The sequence below is a fragment of the Leopardus geoffroyi genome, chromosome A1, assembly GCF_018350155.1.
Source record: "Leopardus geoffroyi isolate Oge1 chromosome A1, O.geoffroyi_Oge1_pat1.0, whole genome shotgun sequence".
NCBI lineage: Eukaryota > Metazoa > Chordata > Mammalia > Carnivora > Felidae > Leopardus > Leopardus geoffroyi.
The window spans coordinates 123,648,463-123,673,532 of NC_059326.1; the positions used below are offsets into that span (position 1 = coordinate 123,648,463).

A 25,070-nucleotide genomic window follows, 5' to 3' on the forward strand; every position below is an offset into this window, starting at 1 on the left:
AAAATAAGAACTGTACTTGAAAAATAAGTTTATATTAATCTAATTTTGCAAATTAAGAAAGTTTATTACAATCAAGTAAAAATTGGTATTTAGTAGAGTTTGAGTCTTTGTTTACTTTCTTATTTCTTAGATTCTGCTATTCCAGAACGTCTAGCTCAAAGATGTTTTTTATGTCCATGGATTAGCCAATCTTTACCTCTAGCTATGGTGTATGTGATCATTTTGGAGCTAAACATTCTTTTTTTTTTTTTTTTTTTATGTTCACATATTCATTTTTGAGAGGGAGAATGCATGGGGGAGGGGGGCAGAGAGAAAGGGAGACAGAGGATCTGAAGCAGGCTCTGTGCTGGCAGCAGAGAGCCCATAGTGGGGCTTGAACTCATGAACTGTGAGATCATGACCTGTGCCAAAGTTAGATGCTTAACCAGCTAAGCCACCCAGGTGCCCTTGTAATATTTGCATTTTTGTGTTTTCACTTAAACTCCTAAAAGGTGATTTTTTCAATCACATTCCCTTTTTTGGAATGTGTTAACTTGTGTTTTGTGTATTTCTCTGATTTAAGAATATGTTTTTCACCAGGTTTTCTCCTAAACTCTGTGTTTTTAATTATGTTCACTCAGATTTCCTCTGGTGAATACATTCAGATGTCTGGTCGAGCTGGAAGGAGGGGAATGGATGATAGAGGAATTGTGATTCTTATGGTGGATGAAAAGATGAGCCCAACAATTGGAAAACAGCTACTTAAGGTAACTGAGTTAAGATTCTGTGGCCTCACCAGGAATTTGAGAAACTTATTTCAGGAGGTACCTTGAAATTAGTTGTGTCAGTTCCAATACCTTTCTAAGTAGATGAGTTAATCTACTAAACCATTTGTGCTTGAAAGGTAGAAGACAGTAACTGCTCAAAGTACTGTACCCTACTTTTGTACCCTACTTTCTGTTATAATAAGTAAAGATCAACTCATGTGAGGGAGGGAATGTAAAGATCCCCACAGAAGACAGAAATATTTACTTTGCCCTCCCAATTTAAGACACTTTCCCTAACTGCCTTCTCCACTGAACAAATTGCTCTTCCTGAGTAGGGCACATGCTCTCAGTATTTTAGGCCATTACCTTCCCCTAGCTTTGTAACTCCACATAGCTTAATAAATTAATTCTGCAGTCTAGCATTCTAATGCTATTGATGGATCATAAATATCCCAACAAACAAAGTTCAACTTTTAAGCTTTTTTCAAATTAGCCTGTTCATTTTGCGTGTTTAGTATTTTTGTTTTGGATCATCTTAAGGGTTTTATTTTTGTTTTATCTTGGAGAACTTCTCAGGGAAGTTTGGCTTGGTTGCTTTCCTTCTCCTCCATGCAGTAAGAACTTATTAAAAAAATTCCTAGAGAAAACTGTTAGTAAGATGGGAAACTCAACATTAATTAAAAATATAAAATTAACTGGCAGATCATTAGCTAAAGCTTCAAAACTTGTTAATTTCATACATGGGTCATTATCTCTGAAACGGACCCTTTTCAGTTTCTATGACTTGGGAACAGCAAGCAAGGAAAATTTGAGATATGGGTGTGGGAGGCCTTATATGCTAAAGCAAATATATGTAAAAGTATATGTTTTTTTTTTATTTGAAGACAAAGTTTATCTGTACATATTCATAGCCATCATATGGTGTTTTAAAGATTACCACTTGGAAACCTGTTTTTAAGTGTCCATGTAGCTTTAGTTCTTCATGTAGAGAAAATGACACAAGATTAGAAATTTGTATTTTTAGTCTTCAAATTGTGCCAGATATAGTAAACATTATTTTTCTTTCCTTGTGATCTATATATGGAAAAAATTGAATCAGGTTGCTAAATAGTAAGAAGCAGGATTTTAATGACAGTATCTGGTTCCTTTAGTACAGATTTTTCATTCCATTTACTTGGCATTTCTGCATGTAAAGTGCACCTGTTAAGTTTAAAAGTTCTTTTGTCTTTCATTTCAAAAATTTTGTTGTGGAAAAAATATTAATTCTTGAATATTCTGTTGAGATCTACCCTCAACAAATTTTTAAATTTCAAAATATATTATTGTTGACTATAGGTACACTATCATATGTCATATCTCTGGAGCTTACTTATCTTGCTTGACTGAAAGTTTATGACTTTTGATTAGTAATTAACCTTTTATACCCCACCTCAGTTGTTGGCAACCACCATTCTACTATTTGATTCCATGAACTTGACTATTTCAGAAAAATCATATTCGTGGATTCATGCAGTATTTATCTTTCTGTGGCTTATTTCATTTAGTATGATGTCCTCAAAGTTCATGTTGTCACATATTGCAGAATTATTTTCTTTAAGGCTCAATTGTATTCCATTTTATGTATATACCACCTTTTTTTAAGTCCTTTCACCTATTGATGGACATTTAGATTATTTCCACATCTTGGCTATGTGAATAGCACTGCACTGAACATAGGAGTGTTAGTATCTGGTCACCATTTTAATTTTGATTCTTTTGGTTAAATACCCAGAAATAGAATGCCAGATCATATGTAGTTCTTATTTTTTTTTTTTTTAATTTTTTGAGGAATATCCATTCTGACCGTTGTAGTACGCAAGAGTTCCCATTTCTCCATCATTTTTATTTTAATGTTTATTTTATTTGAGAGAGAGAGAGAGTTAGGGAATGGCAGAGAGAGAGAGGGAGAGACACAGAATCTGAAGCATGCTCTGGACTCTGAACTGTCAGCACTGAGCCTGAGACAGGGCTTGAACTCACGAACCATGAGATCATGACTTGAGCTGAAGTCAGATGCTTAACCGACTGAGCCATCCAGGCGCCCCTTTCCATCATTTCTTTCTTTTTTTTTTTTTAATTTTTTAAAATATCCATCCATTTTGAGATTGAGTGAGAGAGAGAGACAGACAGAGGACAAGCAGGTGAGGGGCAGAAAGAGAGGGAGACACAGAATCCGGAGCAGGCTCCAGGCGCTGAACTGTCAGCACAGAGCCTGACACAGGGCTCAAACCCAGGAACCGCAAGATCATGACCTGGGCCAAAGTCACATGCCCAACCAACTGAGCCACCCAGATGCCGCTCCATCATTTCTTAAATTAACTCTTTAAAGCAGGTTTATTGAGATATTATTCACATTGCATACATTAATCAATATTCCTGATTTTTAATATATTCACGGTTTTGCCACCATCATTACAATCAGTTTGGGAATATGTTTATCAGCCCAAAAAGAAATCTTATATCCATTCAATCACTCCCCATTTCCTTTCTCTTTCCTTTCCCCTAAGCAAACCACTAACCTATTCTTTGTCTCTATAGACTTGCCTATTCTAGGCATTTCATATAAATGTATTCAGATAATATGTGATGTTTTGTATCTGGCATTTCTTTAGCATAATATTTTCAAGGTTTAGCCATATTGCAATATGTACCAGGTCTTCATTCCTTTTTTTTTTTTTTTTTAAATTTTTTTTTTTCAACGTTTATTTATTTTTGGGACAGAGAGAGACAGAGCATGAACGGGGGAGAGGCAGAGAGAGAGGGAGACACAGAATCGGAAACAGGCTCCAGGCTCTGAGCCATCAGCCCAGAGCCCGACGCGGGGCTCGAACTCACGGACCGCGAGATCGTGACCTGGCTGAAGTCGGACGCTTAACCGACTGCGCCACCCAGGCGCCCCTTCATTCCTTTTCATTGATGAATATTGTTCCATTGTGTGGATTTAGTACAGTTTATCCCTTTATCAGCAGATGTATATTGAGGTTGTTTGTACATTTTGGCTATTGTGAATAATGCTGCTATGAATGTTTCTTTACAGGTTCTTAGGTGAACTTGTTTTTACTTCTTTTCCATATATACCTACGAGTAAAATTGCAATGTCATATGTAGTTCTATGTTTAACCTTTTGAGGACTTGGCAGACTATTTTTCCTCAGCACTTGTACCATTTTACAGTCTTACCAGCAAAGTATGAGGATTGTAATTTCTTTGCTTTCTAGCCAACACTTGTTATTACCTGTCCTTTTGATTTATAATCATACTAGTGAATGTTGTACTAGTGGTACCTCTCACTTAGAATACTGTATAGTTTGACTTGTTGAAAGGGTATAGTACCTGCTTATTGATAATATTGCAGTTATATAAGCAAATATGTGTCTGCATTTCTAGGTTTCTGGACACATTTATTGAGACCAACTGCCCTACTACTTTTTTTGTCCCCTAGGATTTTTTCAGGTAGTTTTACTATTGTTAAAGAATTTATAGGGAACTTATTCAGAACAATAGCAACTAATAGTTTTAGAACATTTTACATATTTTAGTCATGGAAATAATTACTGGTACTATCCCAATTTTATAAATAAATAAGGCATACAGAAATTAAGAATTTTTTCCAAAGTCATTTTGTTGTTAAATGGCAAATCCTGCTTTTAAAGTAAGGCCATGTGATTTCAGAGTCCATGCTCCTAACCACCATGTGCTACTACTGCTTCTCAGTACTTCATGCAAATAGATTGTTCAGTTACTGGCTCAGACAGAATTTGGCATGACAGCACATGCCAAATTGTTCTTTTGACAAACTTTTTTTTTTTTTAATGTTTATTTTTGAGAGAGACAGAGTGTGAGCCAGGGAGGGGCAGAGAGAGAGAGAGGGAGACACAGAATCCAAAGCAGGTTCCAGGCTGTGAGCTGTCAACACAGAGCCCGACGTGAGGCTCGAACTCACAAACTGTGAGATCATGACCTGAGTCAAAGTCAGATGCCTAACTAACTGAGCCACCCGGGTGCCCTATTCTTTTAACATACTTAATACAGTATATGAACTTATAAATCATTATAACCTTAGGTCTGTTTTATTTTCCTTTAAATGTCAATAATTGAGATTCACCCTTAAGTAATAGGATTTTACTGAATGGATTTTACTGAAGAGTTATTTTCTCAAGTAATAATTAAAATACATAGATTATTCAGAGTCACTGTATGTTAAAGGAATTAGTATGCTTTGTACGTTGGTAAAATTTGGATGTTTGTCATATTTAATCATTTTTCCTTTTGTTGGGTTAAGTAGTCTTAGCCAGAAAGATGACAGAATACATCTGTTCATTGCTTGTTGGCTAAAAGTTATTTGTTGCAATTTACAGTATCTTAGCATGCATACACAGTTCTATATTTGTGCATGTAAATCATTTAATGATCTTACATTTAAAATATTTTAGTAATTTCTTTCTTAGCCTCTTTGGCTTGACTAGTTTTCTACCACCCATTATATAAACGTATTCAACTTTCCAAAATGGCTCTTGTTACAGTGTCCTCTTTTTGTTTATCTAATACCTTCATATCCATTGCCCTTTAAAACTTTTTATTTTATTATGTTTATTTTTTAATGTTTATTTATTTTTGACAGAGAGAGAGACAGAGTGTGAACAAGGGAGGGGCCGAGAAGGAGACATAATCCAAAGCAGGCTCCAGGCTCTGAGCTGTCCGCACAGAGCCAGATGCAGGGCTTGAACCCACAAACCAGGAGATCATGACCCCCTGATCGGGGGTCATGATCGGGGTCTGAAGTCGGATGCTTAACTGAGCCACCCAGGTGCCCCGTTGCCTTTTTTTTTTAAAGTATATTTATTAATCTCTACACCTAACGTGGGCTTGAACTCATGACCCCCAGATCAAGAGTTATATACTTTACTGATTGAGCCAGCCGGGTTCCCCTCCATCTGTTGCTTCTTATTTATGGTCAGAGTTTTTATCTATTAGTTCAGATAGAATTTGACATAAGACAGGAGCTTGTTCTTTTTGTATATACTTGATGTGAGCTACAAAAAAAAAAAACAACTATTCATTATAATTTCTTAAATGAAAAGTTGGGTCAGACAGAAAGTGTGTGTATAATATCCAGAAAGACTGGTGAATGTATCTTTTATTCTTCAGCAGTTAAGAGATCCTTTACATTTCTCCAGTATAATCACAAAAACATATATATTCCATAATTTCTGAAATGAAATTTCAACTTAATGGTTTCTTACAGAACATATTGTGCTTTTTGTAAGAGACTATCCAGGCTTTCTGCTTATAAACAGTTGTGTGTTCATTTCAACCTGAATTATGTTGTTAACGGCTAAGGAAGATAAAATTTATTTCCTGGTTTTTCAAAGCTTTTGGAACTTTAGGAAGAACATACCTTGAGTATGTGATTTCTTATGGACCTTTTTTGAAGAAGTGGAAAGACCCATGTTTATGCATTTTCTTCTATCTTCCACTATTATAGTTCAAAAAGCAAAAATAGAGTGGCAATTTTTTATACTCCTTGCCTGAATGAACCATGCACTCTACAACTTCAGAAATCATTAGAAGTAGAATACCATTCGAAAGGTAGTATTACAAATCTGCTTTGGAAAATTGATATGTAGCTCTCTTAATCGTACTACCTTTCAGTGAGCAACTTGTCAACTGAAATAATCCTTAAGAGGAGCCTGGGTGGCTCAGTCAGTTAAGAGTCTGACTTCAGCTCAGGTCATGATCTCACGGTTTGTGAGTTCAAGCCCTGCGTCGGGCTCTGTGCTGACAGCTCGGAGCCTGGAGCCTGCTTCGGATTCTGTGTCTCCCTCTCTCTCTATCCCTCCCTGACTAGTGCTGTATCTCTCTCTGTCTCTCAAAAATAAATAAATGTAAAATAATGCTTAAAAAACTACTTAGTATTGGCTACCGTTGTTCCAGGTTAAAGTCTAGGTGACCCTTTTATTAGGCTTTCTGTTGATACATGATTTAAAAGTTTTATAATTTGGCTGATCAAATTAAATATATAAAAAGTTGAGAAATACTTGATCAATATTTGAGGGTTCCTATAATTTTAGTAATGTGAATATTGAATATTGAAAAGATAGGGATGTGAAATAAGTTGCAATTTAATTTGCCCTCTAGGAGGATTTTAGCCCACAGACTCCATAAGATGGATCCTCCTACCTCTTTAGCTTGAGCAAGTTTCTTCACATCTCTGAACCTGTTTCTTGTTTAAAATTAAGACAGTAAATTGGTTTTGTTATGGGGTGCCTGGGTGGCGCAGTCGGTTAAGCGTCCAACTTCAGCCAGGTCACGATCTCGCGGTCCGTGAGTTCGAGCCCCGCGTCAGGCTCTGGGCTGATGGCTCAGAGCCTGGAGCCTGTTTCTGATTCTGTGTCTCCCTCTCTCTCTGCCCCTCCCCCGTTCATGCTCTGTCTCTCTCTGTCCCAAAAATAAATAAACGTTGAAAAAAAAAAATTGGTTTTGTTAGGAATATTGTGAATTGAAAACTTATTATTGAAAGTGATTAGTATAGTGATTGGCAAATGCTTTGTAGATGTGGTCATTTTTAAACTTGGTGAATCTATTTACATATATACATAGAACAGAAACTGAATAGCAAGCAGTATATGGCTCAATAGCACAGTGTCTACTAACTCCAATTCGGGAAGGAAAAAGATGGATTTTCACACCAGCAATTAAATACTTGGCGAGAAAGTGACACATCACTACAATTTATTGGCCCACACACCAGGAGTCCAGAAAGTGTAACCTTATGAAGTGCCTAGAAGGCAGAAAGCTAAACATACTTGGCTTTTAAGAACAGTATTTTTTTCTTTTTAATTTTAATGTTTATTTATTTTTGAGACAGAGACAGAGCATGAATGGGGGAGGGTCAGAGAGAGAGGGAGACACAGAATCCGAAACAGGCTCCAGGCTCCAAGTGGTCAGCACAGAGCTTGGCGCAGGGCTCGAACTCACGGACCGTGAGATCATGACTTGAGCCGAAGTCGGACGCTTAACCGGCTGAGCCACCCAGACGCCCCAAGAACAGTATTTTCAGAATAAGAAATGACTGTGTTGGTCATTTAAAGGAAATAACTTAATACATTTCTATAGTATTCCTTAACATGGATTAAATTGTTAAGCAGTTTAATTGGCATCTGTATAAATTTATTTGAAAAAGTTACAACATTGACATTTTTTTTTTCCTCTTAGGGCTCAGCTGATCCTCTAAATAGTGCTTTCCATTTGACCTACAACATGGTTTTGAACTTGCTACGTGTAGAAGAAATTAATCCTGAGTACATGTTGGAAAAATCCTTTTACCAGTTTCAACATTATAGAGCAATTCCAGGAGTAGTAGAGAGTAAGTATAAAATTACTGTAACAGTCTATTTAGCTAGTAGAGTAATAGCATAATTACTGCATTATTGGCTGCTAGGCCATTGTTTATTTTCTGGTCAGCTATATCTTGGTTTTTACATAAAGTGAGTACTACAATCTGATTATTATAACCAACTAGAACATTTTAAAATAAAAGTAAGAAAACTCTGGCAGAATACCTTTATAGTTGGTTCAAATTTAATATAATTGAGTGTTATAGTCATATTACGTTATAGCTCATGTTGATGAATAATGATACAACAAAAAGCCTGGTATATTAAAATTTGACCTGTAAGAAGCATGTGTGTATTAGCCTTGCCCTTGTATGTTTTCTCAATATAAAAGAGTGCCACAGCACAAGTTTATAAATGATTAAGGAAATTTAATACTTCAACTGGGATTTGAGTTCAGCCTTTTTAGAATTTCTAGCTCCTGTTATGATAATGCTTTCTGAAGTTCAGAAACTAAGTATTCTGTGGTAGCTCTTTTCAAGTAGAATTGATTCTTAGAGGATATTTTGGCTGATCATCAGAGCTGATTAAAATCCAAAACAGAGGCAAAGATTGAAAATACTGTTTTGGGTAGATCTTACAAAAATAATACATAGTCATAAAGAAAAAGCCCCCAGAAAATTGAGCAGAAGATAAAGAGGAAAGTTAAAATCACTTGTAACCTCCTACAGAGCCAGCCACAACACTTTGTAGTTCTTCAAAGTTTTTTTCTTTCTCATACAAATGTTTTTTTTTAAAGTGGGATTAAGGGGCACCTGGGTGGCGCAGTCGGTTGGGCGTCCGACTTCAGCCAGGTCACGATCTCGCGGTCCGTGAGTTCGAGCCCCGCGTCAGGCTCTGGGCTGATGGCTCAGAGCCTGGAGCCTGTTTCTGATTCTGTGTCTCTCTCTTTCTCTCTGCCCCTCCCCCGTTCATGCTCTGTCTCTCTCTGTCCCAAAAATAAATAAACGTTGAAAAAAAAAAAAAATTTAAAGTGGGATTAAGTACATTAGTTCTTCCTTAACCATGGTTGTTATGTGTTCCAAGATTCCCACAGGATACCTGAAACCACAGAGCGTTGTAACAATATATTGTAATAAAGGTTACGTGAATAAGGTCTCTCTCTCTCTCTCTCTCTCTCTGTCTCTGTCTCTCTTTGTCTCTCTCTGTCCTTCCCTCCCAACCTCCCATGCCCCACCCCCAAAATATCTTATTATACTGTACACACCTTTCTTATGATGATAAAATGCCTACCTGATGAGGCGAAGTGAGGTAAATGACGTAGGCATTGTGATGTAGTGTCAGGCTACTATTGACCTTCTGACAGATCATCTGTTTATAGAATGCATTTGAACACAAGTAACTGAAACCACAGAAAGCAAAACTGTGGATAAGGAGGAAGATGACTATATACAGTTTTTATAAAAGTAACAATGGTATTTACATTTAGTACCTTTTGTTAAATATTTACCTTATGCCTTAGCTTTGTGTCAATACTTTACATTCATTACCAGCTCTGGCTTTTTAAAATTTAATTTCCAGTATTTTTTGAAAGTATGATATTTATAACTACATAACATTTCCATTTTATAAATGTGCTATGATACATTTAACAATAAAGGCAAATTTGAGATACTTTTATATCAGTTCAATTTTTATGTAGCCAAAAGTAAATGAATTGTAATAATGTGCCTTAAAGGAAAAAGGCTTAAAACATCCAACTGTGTTAATTTATTTTTTCTTTTTCTTTTCTTTACCTTTACATGGATGATAGATCATAGTTATTTCTTCTTACGTTAATTTTTCAGGTCTTAAGTAAGAGAGGGTTCTTCATTACAAACTATAAAACTGGAAGGAGCTTTGTGATCATTTTACAAGTTGTTTTAAAGACCTAGCACTCCCTTCTCCCTGAATCCCCGTATCCTTATTGCTAAGTGCCATGGCTTCCCCTTCAGATTCTGATTAGACTTTACCAGCCATGTGGGACCAGTCATTTGCCAATCACTGGAAGATTGAGCCCCCAGATACCTTTGTTTGTCCTGTCCCCAGCAACCCCAGTTGATGGCCACAAACAAAGCAGATCTGGTTTTGGATGATACCATTCCATGTCCTTAACCAGAGATACTGAGGAAATAACTTTCCAAATATTGTCTTACAAAATGACTATCACCGTAAAACAATATTTGTCACCAGCCAGTGAACAAGTAGTAGAAACCCACAGGTTTGGTGCACTTTGATTTGAGGGAAGTAGGGCAGGGCATCTATCTGGAAAGAAGTTTGGAAATTCTGGGGGAAAACTAGTCAAAAAAAGAAGTGGGATCTTGATGAGCCGCCCAAATTTGAGACAAATTTTTAGTGAGGTTTGGCAAGGCACACTGTACAAGAGATGGAAACATATAGAAGGCATAAGGAAATTACAAATTGCAGTTAGAGGTCACAAGTGCCCAAAGTCCGTTCTGAATTTTTATGAGGCAAACTTGCCTGCAAATGTAATGGTTGTCATTGTAAGATCAAATTTTATTGGACATGCTGCTGTTACAAGGTCATTGATAGATCCTAACTCCAAGTGGATTGGATATGGTTGGAGCAGCACAGACGGGATCCAGGAAAACGTTGTCTTATTTGCTGCCTGCTCTCCTCCACATCCATCAGCCATTCCTAAAGAGAGGTGATGGGTTTGTTTGCTTGGTGCTGGCACCAACTTGAGAACTGGCCTAACATGTACAGCAAGTAGCTTCTGAATACTGTAGAGCATGTCAGTGGAAGCCCACTTGCATCTATGGTGGTGCTCCTCAGGGACCACATATTTGTGATTTGGAGAGAGGTGTGGAAATCTGTATTGCATTACCTGGAAGACTTTATTTAGAGTGTGGAAAACCAGTCAGAGAAGAACCACCTACCTTGTCCTTGATGAAGTAGATGGAATGCTTATAGGGGCTTCAAGCCCCAAATAAGGAAGATTGTGGATCAGATAGGACCTGACAGGCAAACCCTAATGTGGAGTGTGACTTGGCCCAAAGAAGTAAGACAGCACGTTAAAGATTCTCTTAAAGAACTACATTCATATAAACATTAGTGCACTAGAACTGAGTGCAAACCACAACATTCTTCACATTGTAGGTGTGTGTCATGATGCAGAAAAGGATGAAAAACTTACTCGTCTAATAGAAGAGATCATGAGAAAGGAGTACAATAAGACCATTTTTGTTGTTGTTGAAACCAAAAAAAGATGTGATGAGCTTACTAGATAAATGAGAGATGGGTGTCCCACCATGGGTATCCATAGTGACAAGGGTCAACAGGAATATGACTGGGTTCTAAATGAATTCAGACATGGAAAAGCTCCTATTCTGGTTGCTACAGATGTCACCTCCAGAGGGCTAGATGTGGAAGATGTGAAATTTGTCATTGGATATGACTACCCTAACTCCTCAAAGGAGTTCATTAAATTGGAAGAGCTGCTCATAGTACACAGCACAAAACAGGCACAGCATACACTTTTTTTTACACCTGATAAAATAAAGCAAGTGAGTGACCTTATGTCTGTGCTTTCTCAATCTAATCAGGAGCACGTATTCCAAGTTTGCTTCTGTTTGAAGACAGAGATTCTGGTGGTTCCAGGAGTAGAGGAGGCATGAAGGATCACCATTGGGACAGATACTCTCTGGGCAAAAGTTGTGGATTTAATACCTTTAGAGAGAAGTAAAATTAGGACAGAGGTTACTGTAGTCTGCTTAAGAGATTTTGGGGCAAAAAGTCAGAATGGTATTTATAGTGCTGCAGTTAACAACCTGTGGGAACTTTGGAAGTAATTTTGTGTCCCTTTACCAGTTTTAGGACTGGTAATCCAATGGGCACTTACCAGAATGGTTATGATAGCACTTAGCAATATGGAAGTAATATTCCAAATAATGCACAGTGGTATGAACCAAAGGGCATATGCATATCCTGCTACTGTGGCTGTGCTATGATTGGCTATCCAGTGCCAACAGATTATTCTGAGTAATACTTTAGAAGTATCTGTAAATGTCTGTTTTTCGTAATTGTTCTTTATATTCTATGTTTTCAGACAAGATAGTTTTTTAAAACTATGTATTTATTGGGGCGCCTGGGTGGTGCAGTCGGTTAAGCGTCCGACTTCAGCCAGGTCACGATCTCGCGGTCCGGGAGTTCGAGCCCCGCGTCAGGCTCTGGGCTGATGGCTCAGAGCCTGGAGCCTGTTTCCGATTCTGTGTCTCCCTCTCTCTCTGCCCCTACCCCTTTCATGCTCTGTCTCTCTCTGTCCCAAAAATAAATAAACATTGAAAAAAAAAATTAAAAAAAAAAAAACAACTATGTATTTATTTATGCAGAGAAAGAGCACACAGGCGTGTGTAAGTGGAGAAGGGGCAGAAAGAGAAAATCCCAAGCAGACTCTGTGCTGACAGCTCAGAGCCTAATGTGGGGGCTCAGTCTCCTGAACTGTGAGAAATCCACAGTGACTCTTAGCCGAAATCCAGAGTCAGGCGCTTAACAGACTGAGCCACCCAGACATCCCAGACAAGATAATTAATAAATAAGGGAAATGCAAATATGACTGCACTGCAGCAGTATTTATGGTGTACATTTTAACTATGTAAGTTGGATATTTCTCTGCATTCCTGAAACAATTTTTAGGGTGTTTTTTTTTTTTTTTTGTATTAGAAAATGCAGGCTTTGTTTTCATAAAAGTAAATGTACAGTAATTAGAAATAAAATAAATGAAGGCAACACATGACCTTCTAATGAAAATATTTGAAGACTGAAAAAAAAAAAAAATAAAGGCCTAAGAATAAATAAAGGTCTAGGGAAGTTTAACTCAATAACTGTGGGTATACGTTTGATTGGTGGCATAATTAGGATTAGAATCTTGGACTCGTGCTGCTAAGCTAAGCTGTTTTTATTAAGTCATAGGTCATTCTTTTTTTAATGTGGTAAAAATAGATTCAGTAACTTCTCTGACTGAAAAATACAAGGCTGAAAAAAAGGTGATTAAAGAAACTTGAGCTGGTTGGTTTTTTATTTTTTATTTTTTGGGAAAGTTTTTTAGTGTTTATTTATTTTGAGGGGGAGAGAGATCCCCCTCAAAATTTTGAGATCACAACCTGAGCTGAAGTCAGATGCCCAACCAACTGAGACATTCAGGTGCCCCTGAGCTGGCTGGTTTTAAGACTTACCTTTACTTTAAATACCACAAACAAAACTTGAATTTTTAAAATACACCTTATAAAATTAATGGCAAATGTATGTAATTTCAGATTATATTTATTATTTTCTTGTTAAGTATTTGATGCCATTTGTCTTGGTGAATAATTATGACCTTAGCAAAGAGAATAATGATTCTCTTTTGTCAGGGAAGCATATTTTTAAAGGGGTTATAAATCTTTCTCCTGCAAAGTAATTATATATAATAATAGAATAAAAAACAGTATCAGTAAGATTTAAGTACATTGTGGATTTGGATGTAAATTAAGGAAGTATTTTTATCAGATTAGGACATTCATTAATTTTGCTTCATATGTAGAAATTTCCGAAGCTGCCTTTGAAGCACATATACGGTTACAAGCCAGCTTAATATTTTAAATAAAAAGAATTAAACTTTAAAATATTCCTACTGGGGTGCCTGGGTGGCTCAGTCAGTTAAGTGTCCGACCTTGCCTCAGGTCATGATCTCATGGTTCATGGGTTCGAGCCCAAATTAGGGTCTGTGCTGACAACTCAGAGCCTGGAGCCTGCTTCGGATTCTGTCTTCCTGTCTCTCTGCCCCTCCCCCACTCATGCTCTGTCTCTCCTTCTCTCTCATAAATAAACATAAAAGATTTTTTTTTTTAATATTCCTACTAAGCAGTTACCGCTAGGTCATGCATGAATGGGATAATTATATACACACATACACAGCCATTAGTTAGATTGGTTTAGTTACTGAATAACCAAGAGAAATAGGAGGCACATTGGTGCACCAACCTTTCATGTTTTTTCTTTATAAAAATACTGTATTCTAACAACCAGCAAATTCTTTTTAATTTCACTTTATATTATTCTTTTATAATTCCTTAGAAAGTATGCCAGATATGGTGGGGGATAGAGTGAGAACTCAGTATTTTCCCATTTATTTAAACCCCTTTTTATGACTTCTTACTGGACTCAGATTATTAAATATGACTTTGACAAAGTCTCTGCTACCTACTCTGTGAACTTAAACATTACCATCATTTCTCAATCCCCTGTTCTCTGTCTCCCTGAGCCCTAGCTGCTGTTATTTTCAGGGTGGTTCTGACTGACTTGCCTTTTAAAGGGATTGTAAATAACATAATCTGCAACTCCTGGTGTTGCTACTATACATACACTGGATTCTTCCTGTACTTGAATTATCCCTGCTTTCCCTACCTATGTTTTTAAAGGAGAAAGACCTCTTTTTTTCTGACCTTTTGATACTAATAAAAAGATTAAGTGTTGAGTAGAAAAGTTTAATGTGAAAGAGGTAGAAATTTTAGTACTGAAAAAGAATTGATGACAGAATTGTACCACCTTTGCTACAGTGTGCAGGACTGAGTGGTATGACCCAAGAGTCATGCTGGTGTAGGAGAAGATGGTTTTAGGTGATAAAGGCTATGCTGTGTGCTTTAAAATTGCAGAATACATCTTAAATGCAGTTTGTTCTCATTTTCAGTTATTACTAAGAAGGATATAATTCCTTTTGCTATTGATACTGCTAGAATCTTTTCAAGAGAGCTGGTATTATTTTCATCATATTAAATATATCCAAATGAAAATGGAGACTGTTGTCTTTGAACTATAGAATTAATCTTTATACCTTCTTGTGGTTTGCAAACTTAGATGGCTGGCATACATGAGATGTTTTTCATTTTGATTTACTGAGTCCACATTAGATTTTCCAGTGGGCTATAGAGAAAAACTTCTAGGATTTCACTGTTCTTATACTGAAAGGCAAAATGCTAAATCAATTTTAATCTTTTGTTTAGTGTCATTAATAGATAACGCAATGGTTAATAGCAAGAGTTGTGAAGTTAAATATGGGTTTGATTCAAGACTATCTGAGCCTTAAGTTTGCTCATATCAGCCACTTGGATAGTATCTAATGCATCCAGTTCATAAGAATTAAATGAGAATTTATGTTAAGTGCTCATTTAGTAGTTTTAATTACTGATAGCATTGCTATACAGATCAGTAAAGCCATTTAAACTTTAATCTTTTAGAAAATTTGCTCAATACTGGGAATAGCAGTCCAATTCCCCATCACTCCCAGGTCTATATCTGTACACATATTATAGGATATTAATATATTTTTGGAACCACCATCTTGCCTCTCCCTCAAAAGGAGGAAATTGGTTGCTGTCTTAACAGTTTATGAGAATATCTGTCACATGCTGTTTCCTAAGATACTGAGGCTTTCCTATGGTGCTACACTGTAGTAAAACCAGCTTTTTATAATCAGGTTTCTCTACACTTACAAAGTTCTGTATGGCTGTAATTAGAATCTTAGATACAAAATGCATGTGACTTCTTAAAATGTCTCAGACTTTTGATTCATTAGTTAAGTGGTCTGAGCACAGAAGTGATTTGGAGTGGAGGATGGGGAACAATATTTAAGCCTCTATTGTCTCCATAAACAAATTCTGCCAGTGCTTAGTGTTTCATTGATTCCTACCAGTGTTACTTTGTAACTTTAAATGGGGCAGCAGGATTAACATTTCTGTGTAGTTTTCCTTACAAAATTTCTTTTTTTTTTAAGTCTATCATTTTTGAGAGGGAGAGAGGGAAGGTGACCAGACAGAGAGAGAGAGAATCCCAAGCAAGCTCTGCATGGTCAGTGTGGAGGCTGCGAGACAGAGACAGAGACAGAGACAGAGACAGAGAGAATCCTAGCAGGTTCTGCATGGTCATTGTGGAGCCTCACCTGGGGCTCGAACTCATGAACTGTGAGACCACAAACTGAGCTGAAATCAGGAGTCGGATGTTTAACTGACTCAGCCATCTAGGCGCCCCCTGCCCCTTATAAAATTGCTTATTCACTTTAGTCTGTCAAATATTCTTTTATAGTTTTATATATTTTTTTAATAATATTTATTGCCATATGTGTGGTAAGAATTGCTTCTAGTCTTCATTGAATGTAGTACAGTTCTTATAAGAAGCCATGCAGTTTATTTAAAAATAACTTAAGATGATGTATTATGCCTAAGGAAATGCAGAAGACCAGAAATTTGAGGGAACAGTCTGTGAGAATGTTGAAGATGAAAATAAAAATAATAATGAAACTTGTAATATCCTCCCTGAGTGTGTACTGTGTGCTATACTCTTAGCTAAGTTCCTCCCGTATCTTTTGTCAGTTAATCTCTAATTATAGTCTTGTGGAGAATGGGTGCTCTTGTTATCTTCACTTTGTGGATAAAGAAATTAAAACATGCAGATTACATAGACAGTTTGATCAATGGAATAGAATTGAGAGTCTAGAAGTAAATCCATACACCTGTCATCAGTTGATTTTCTTTTTTCTTTCTTTTTTTTTTGAAAAACAACAAAACAAACAAAACTTAGGTTTTTAAATAACTTAATTTTTTTTTTTCAATATATGAAATTTATTGTCAAATTGGTTTCCATACAACACCCAGTGCTCATCCTAAAAGGTGCCCTCCTGAATACCCATCACCCACCCTCCCCTCCCTCCCACCCCCCATCAACCCTCAGTTTGTTCATCATTTGATTTTCAACACACGCTCTTGGAGCAGTGGGATAGCCACAGGTAAAAAATGAGGGGCGCCTGGGTACCTGAGTCGGTTAAGCATCTGACTTCGGTTCAGGTCATGATCTTATGGTTTGTGAGTTTGAGCCCCGTGTCGGGCTCTGTGCTGACAGCTCAGAACCTGGAGACTGCTTCAGATTCTGTGTCTCTCTCTCTCTGCCCCTCCCTTGCTCGCGTTCTGTCTCTCTCAAAAATAAACAAACATTTAAAAAATGAAACAGACGCACCATATACAAAAATTAACTACAATTAAATGAAAGTCCTGAAAGAAGAGCTGAAACCATAAAACTCTTAGAAGAAAACATAGATATAAATCCCCATAACCTTGTATTTGGCAGTCATTTCTTATATAAGACAATGAAAGTGGAAGCAACAAAAGGAAAAATGAATAAATTTTGATTTCATCAAAATTAAAAACTTTTATGCTTTCATAGACACCACTAGTAAATAAAGTAAAAAGTAAAGTCCACAGAATGGGAGAAAATAATTTGCAAATCACATATCTCATAAGGGTCTAATATCCAGAATATGTAAAGAACTTTCAATAACTCACAAACAGAAAAGACAAATAGTGTAATTTTTAAATGGACAGAATGTTTGAATAGACATTTTTCCACAAAGAGGATAAACCATTAGCCAACAAGCACACAAAAAGATGCTCAATGTCATTAGTTATTAGGTAAATGCCAGTCATAACCACATAGAGACGCCACTTCACACTCACTAGGATAGGTTTTGGGTTTTTTTGTTTTTTGCTTTTTAAATTGTTTTTAGTGTTTTATTTATATTTGAGAGAGAGAGTGTGTGTGAGCAGGGGAGGGGCAGAGAGAGACAGACAGAATCTGAAGCAGCCTGCAGGCTCTGAGCTGCCAGCACAGAACTCAACATGGGGCTTGAACTATGAACTGTGAGATCATGACCCGTCCTGAAGCAGATGCTTAACCAACTGAGCCACCCAGGTGCCCCCTTTGTTTTGTTTTGTTTTGTTTTGTTTTGTTTTGTTTTGTTTTGTTTTTTAAGATAATTAACAAAACGGTATGGTAATTATGGAAAACAGTTCACTTCCTCAACAAGTTAAATATAGAATTATTATAATATCCAACACTTGCACTCTTGGGTATATAAACAAAAATAGAAAAGTATTTTCAAACAAAAACTTGTGCATGAATGTTCATGACAACACTATTCACAGTAGCCAAAAGGTGGAAATAATCCAAATGTCCATCAACTGATAAACAGATCACCAAAATGGTATACTCATATAGTGGAATAATATTCAGTCATAAAAAGGAGTGATACATGCTGTGCTACAGTGTGGTTAATCCTTGAAAACATGCTCAGTGAGGGAGGCCAAACGCTAAGGGCACATATATGTGATTACATATATGTGAAATATCTAGAATCCATACAGACAGAAAGGTTGTCAAGGACTAAGGGAGGGAGGGAATGAGGAGTGTTTACCTAATGAGTATGGAGTTTCCATTTGGAGGAGTGAAAATATTCTAGAAGTGAATGGTGGTGATAGTTGCATATGTTGTGAATGTAGTAAATGTATTAATGGTGACTTTTATGGTTTGTGTATTTTACCCCAGTTGAAATAGTGTTTGTTCACAATGGGATGGAGGTGTAATGAAATGAGTGAAGAGGGGAAGTCAGCACTAGGTGCAAGAATCAGAGCAAGGAATGGTATCAGATGGTTAGAACACTTCTGGAAAGGGGCCTCTGTTTTGGCCACTGACTCAGTAGAGAAAGAACTGTAGTGGAATTGCCAGTCCTCAGTTTTAGCGACCTACACCCTGGTGGTGGTAAAAGTCTGATGTCAGTAGCAGACTGGATTCTTGCTGAAAGTGAAAGCAGCATATTATTTAAAAGATCCAAAATAGTTCTATCCAGTGGGACTTTACACAGTGGTGGAAATGTTCTATATCTGTGCTATTCAAGTACAGAAGTCAGTCAGTAACTGCATATGGCAGTTGAGAATTTGAAATGGTGCTAGTGCTATTGAGGAACTAAATATTTAATTTTGAATTAATTTTAATTTAAATAGCCACATATGGCTAGTGTCTGCTGGCAATATATTGGAAAAGGCTGACAAAGTACATTTCTGCCATCACAGAAAGTTTTACAGGACAGTGCTGTATTGAGCAGGATAGGCCTAGTATAAGTAACCCCCTTCCCACATCCATAGGAGTGAAACAGTTTATCACATGTCTGCCAATTCAGACTCACTTTGATGATTGACAGTGAGTTGAGGAACTTTAATGTGGCACCTTAATGTAGAAAGGAGAAAATACACAGGATGACTTACAGTTATCAATGCAGGCTGACTTTCTTTTCCACATTTGTAGTAGGAAAACAGAGGTATCTTTTATAAAATTTATGTAAGTATATTTTTTAAATATTTTGTATGTGTTTTATTTACAGAGGTAAAGAACTCAGAAGAACAGTATAATAAAATAGTAATACCAAATGAGGAAAGTGTTGTCATCTATTATAAGATTAGACAGCAGCTTGCCAAACTGGGTAAAGAAATTGAAGAATATATTCACAAACCAAAATACTGCTTACCATTTCTACAGCCAGGTCGTTTGGTAAAGGTATGTCATTTTTTTATACATTATTTGGATGTTTCAGTATTTAATATTTTTTGGATCAAGATTTTAATTTTTTGTTTTTAATTTTTTAGTGTTTACTACTTGAGAGGGGTGGCAGAGGGACAGAGAGAGAGGGAGATATAGAATCCGAAGTAGGCTCCAGGCTCTGAGCTGTCAGCACAGAGCCTGACGCAGGGCTCAAACTCATGAACTGAACCGCAAGATCGTGACCTGAGCCTAAGTCAGACGCTCAACTGACTGAGCCACCCAGGCGCCCCTTAATTTTTTTTTTTTCTTGTAGAAATGCTTCCTGCTACAAGACTTGATCTATATTAATTATGTTGTTTTTACACATTTCACATGGGATTGATTGGTGGTAGGGTCATGGGTGAAGACCTTTTAATCTACACTGATTTTCATCTTGGGGTATATAAATTGAAGTAGACACTTTTGGAAATAAAATATTTCCAGTAATCAAAAAATAGAAGTGGTTTTGTAGGTAGTTTTAAGAACTGGTTGAAGTCATTAGCTGTAAAATATAGAAAGATTTCAGATATTTTCAGAACATATGCATCATATCATTTTAAAAATTTGATTGCCAGTTGAGAGATTCCTATTGCTATTCTAGAGGCCTGTGAAATTTGGTGGTCATTTCTTTCTTTAAGGCTAATCATCTTTTTACTTATGTTTAATAGTGATCTTTCAACAAATATTTTACCAGGAATACTCAAAGTTTTCTTAGCCTATATATAACACGGGCATGGAAGTCTACAATTGCCTTTTGACGTAAATGTTCTTGTTTACTTGCTTCCTTTTCTTTTTAGGTAAAGAATGAAGGAGATGATTTTGGCTGGGGAGTAGTGGTAAATTTCTCCAAAAAGTCAAATGTCAAGGTAAGCCATTTCCCTTAAGGTAGAATCATATATAAATTTTTCGTGAAGTTTTTTCAGACTCATGAAATTGATCAAAGTAGAGATAGCATTACTTTAAGAGAAGCTGTATTAAATTCTATCATGAGGAATTAAGGTTTTGAATTATCTTAAATTTTATCCTTAAAGTGCTGTGGTTGTTTTCCTAACAACCACAAATTTTAATTTCATTACAATATGCATGTCTTCTCTGAATTCATTAGTACTTTTTATAATTTTACTCTTTAAACTGAATATTAGAAAAAATTATCTTCTGACACTGAAAATTAGAATTTTGATTCAGGTATATAATAGAGATTTGAAGAAAAGGTATTAAAAGAGCTAGATTTACTTATTCCCTCTAAAGGAAGACAGTAATGAAGTTTACTTTGGTCATTATTTATATAAATATTTTGGAAAGATTATTTGTATATAAAATCAAGGAAGATTTTGTTAACTTGTTACGTGAGTGACTGTCTTGAAATTAAGTTAGCCATTCCGTCTGTTATATTTTCTGTCAGTGTGTAACCTCAGGCAAGATATTTTGTGTTTCCATGTATATTTTTCCTTATTTTTAAAAATGAATAGTTTTCATAAGATGGTATCTGCGTTCTCATGAGGTTTACCATTACGATTTTATTGTCATTAACTTCTTTTTCCCACCTGTGAATAAAACATGTAGGAATTAAGCTTTCGGATTGGAAGTTATTCCTGATAAATGTAAATGCATTTGGAGATACTGAAGCATTTGTTTTGGAGAAACAATTAAGTTCATGGGTTTGTAATGGGTGTTTTTGTGAGTGATCTGTGATTAATCCCACTGAAGAACTTCTTAAGGATATTCAGTTTGTTTTTACCATTTTGATAAATTACCATCTTCATTAGTAATTATAAGATTTGTTTTTTAAGTATTGTCACACTTGGATCCCAATTTAATAAGCATTCATTGGCTACACGCAAAATCTCTGTGCTTACATCTTTTGGTGAACAGCAGAAAGCAGATAATTAAAATAAAAGGCAGGATAGAATAAGTATTTTAGTAAAGATGTAAGTAAAGTGCATTTGTAGCACAGAGGAAGAAGAAGTTATGTCTGAGCTATTAGAGATGGCATCTAATTAGGAAGATAATTTAAACTTTCAAAGGAACCTTGAAGAAAAAGTAGTATTCATTTAAGGAATATTTACCACTGGAGGAGCAGCGATGTGCAGCAGGCCCAGAACATTTCAGTTAAAGAGTAAAATTTTTAAAAGTATTGAAGTTAATCATGGAAAATAGTTAAAATATACATTTGAGTATATTGGGTCTCAATCTAAACATGTGAAAACAATGGTAGAACATATGTTTGAAGATGAGTTGGTTGGCTGATTGGTTTGCTTGCATTTAGTTTGGGTGTTAGTTTTTTTAATGTTTATTTTTGAGGGAGGGATTGATCTGATCAGAAGTTACTGTATTGTTACAGTGTTTGAAGGATATTGGAAGAGATAGCATAGTAGACGCAAGTTTATCAATTTAAGGAGACTCTTACTCTTTCGGGAGTGAGTCAGAAGGAGGATGGTAATAGAAGGGTTCACATGGTGGAGACTGAGGAACTAAAATGGACAGACTTGTGTGGGAAGTTGGGGGGAGTGTTAGTGATGGTCAGGTTTCAAAAAAAGTTGGCTTTATTGAGTCTAACAGTATTAAACTGGATAAAGTTGCCTCTTTCATTCTGTCCTTCCCCTTTTTTGAAAACACATAATGAAGTGAAGCTTGGGATTTTAACCTTGACAAAGATTGCATCGGTATTATTTATTTGAGTTGTGACTAGCTCTAACTTAGAGCCTTTTATATTTTCTATTTCACTACCTTTAGCCATGAGAAAGTATTAAAGGCTTGCCTACCTCTTCTCCTTTCCATACACACACGCATTATTTTCTTTAGGAATAATTATTAGTAACATAGATAACATTTTCCTTGAGAAGCACTTTAAAGGATGGTAGTCTTTATTGAAACTTCTGACAGCTGTTAAGTTCTGTTTTCTGTGTACACTGGAAAGTGTGGCAGTAAATGCTAAATGTTGTGGTTCCATTCATACTTACATAACTCATGATGGAAAAGCCGTTGCCAGTTTATTCATTCCATAACTTGTCTGTATTTAAGGGAATTTGCTAGGGCAGAATATTTTTACCTACAGTGTACTGAAGTGCTATTTTTTTTTTCACTACAGGGTTTACATATTGCGTGTGTTTCTTTTTTCATCAGTTTTATTGAGATAGTATTTACACACTATACTCAGTGACTTAGTATATTCACCATCACCACAATTTCAGAAGATTTTCATCACCTCAGAAGGAAAAGGAAACTTTTGTCATCCCACCCTATCTTTCCATACCCTCAGTCCTAAACAACTACTGATCTGCTCTCTATAGATTTGCCTATTGTGAAAATTTCGTTAAATTGAATCATCATGTGGTATGTGGTCTTTTGTGTCTGGCTTAGCATAATGTTTTCAGGGTTTAAGCATGTTGGATATGTCAGCACTTCATTTCTTTTTATGATTGGATAGCATTCCATTGTACAGATACACTATGTTTTGTTTATCCTTGGACTGTTTCCACCTTTGGGCTATTATGAATAATGTGCCTGTAAGCATCCATGTCTAAGTTTTTGTGTGGACATATGTTTTCGTTTCTCTTGGGTGTGAAATTGCTGGGTCCTATGGATACTGTATGACCATTTAAAGAACTGCCAGGTTGTTTTCTCAAGTGTCTGCACCATTTCACATTGCCAGTAGCAGTGTATGAGGGTTTTGATTTCTTTACATCTTCATCAACCCTTAATACCTGACTTTTTATTACTTTTGATGTATAATGCTATCTCGTTGTGGTCTTGATTTATATTTCCATGATGACTAAATACTGTCAAGGATCTTTCTGTGTGATTTTTTAAATTTTATTATTTATTTATTTATTTATTTATTTATTTATTTATTTATTTTAACGTTTATTTATTTTTGAGACAGAGAGAGACAGAGCATGAACGGGGGAAGGACAGAGAGAGAGGGAGACACAGAATCGGAAGCAGGCTCCAGGCTCTGAGCCATCAGCCCAGAGCCCAGGTCACCGCGAGATCGTGACCTGAGCTGAAGTCCGACGCTTAACCGACTGAGCCACCCAGGCGTCCCATTTTTTATTTATTTTTAATGCTTATGTATTTTTGAGAGAGAGAGAGACAGAGTGTAAGCAAGGAAGGGGCAGAGATGGAGAGAGACACAGGATCTGAAGCAGGCTCCAAGCTCCAGGCTATCATCATAGAGCCTGAGACGGGGGCTCAAACCCACAGCCTGTGAGATCATGAACTGAGCCAAAGTTGACGCTCACCCGACTGAGCCCTCAGGCACCCCTCTTTTTATGTGCTTATTGGCCATTTGTATATTCTTTGGAGAAATGTCTTCAGCTCTTTTGCTCAAATTGAAATTGAGTTTTCTTTTTATTTCTGAGTTACGAGTTCTTTATGATACTTGATTTCCAAATATTTTTCTCCCATTTTCTGTCTTGTCTTCACTTTCTTGATAGTGTCCTTTGTAGCACAAAAGGTTTTAGTTTGATGTAATCCAATTAATCAATTTTTTTTTTCTTGTTACTCATGGTTTTGGTGTCCTACATAAAAAACTATGGCCAGGGGGCACCTGGTGGCTCAAGTCAGTTAAGTGTCTGACTTAGGCACAGGTCGTGACCTTACGATTCATGAATTCAAGTCCCACATCAGGCTCTGCTGTCAGCACAGACTTTGCTTCAGATCCTCTGTTCTATCCACACACGCCCTGCTCTTCCCACCTCCCGTCTCTTCTTGTTCGCTCTCTCTGCTCTCTCTCAAAAATAAATAAACATTAAAAAACAAACAAAAAAAAGAAACTACTGCCAACATCAAGATCATGAAGATGTACCCCTGTGTTTTCTTCTAAGAGTTTTATTGTTTAAGCCCTTATATTTAGGCCCTTGATCCATTTTCAGTTAATTTTTGTATGTGGTATAAGGATCCAGCTCCATTCTTGTCCTAACCCTGGTTGTTGGGAAATTCTTTCCTCTTTAAATAATCTTGTCATCCTTATCAAACCTCAGATGATCATAGACATAGGTTTATTTCTGGACTCTCACTTCCATTCTATTGACCTCTGTGTCTGTCCCAATGCCAGTATCATATTGTCTTCATTTACCGTATCTTTGTAGTTAAGTTTCACAAAAGTAGACTTAGGAGTTCTCCAGCTTTGTTCTTCTTTTTCAAGATTGTTTTGGCTATTCTGGGATCCTTAAAATTCCTCATGAATTTGATTATCTGCTTGTCAGTTTTTACAAAGAAGTCAGCTGGGTTTCTCAGATGGCTTGCACATGAATCTATAGATCAGTTTGGAGAATATTGCTATCTTAACATAATAAGTGTTTCAATCATGAACATAGCATATTTTCCCTCTTATTTAGGTATTCTTTAATTAGTAATTTATTGTTTTTCAAGTATGAATTATACACTTTATTTTCTGTATACAGGGCCCTGTTGTGTCTGCAAATAGAGATGGTTTTACTTGCCTCTTCCCAGTGTGAATGCATTTTAGGTCTTTTTGTTTTGTTTTTGTTTTGCCTAATCATTCTGTCTAA

At 36.4% G+C, this 25,070-nt stretch overlaps 1 protein-coding gene and 1 pseudogene across 1 annotated transcript in view; both read left to right on the forward strand.

The window, feature by feature from the left end:
* MTREX (Mtr4 exosome RNA helicase) overlaps nt 1-25,070 on the forward strand; it is a 106,480-nt gene that overhangs the window by 34,529 nt on the left and 46,881 nt on the right. Inside the window, exons 15-18 of the mRNA XM_045493347.1 lie at nt 621-746; nt 8,000-8,150; nt 19,361-19,533; nt 20,355-20,423. Of these exons, the coding sequence (XP_045349303.1) occupies nt 621-746; nt 8,000-8,150; nt 19,361-19,533; nt 20,355-20,423 (519 nt within the window). The remainder of the gene's footprint in view (nt 1-620; nt 747-7,999; nt 8,151-19,360; nt 19,534-20,354; nt 20,424-25,070) is intronic.
* Nucleotides 9,415-12,246, forward strand: LOC123580082 (annotated as a pseudogene).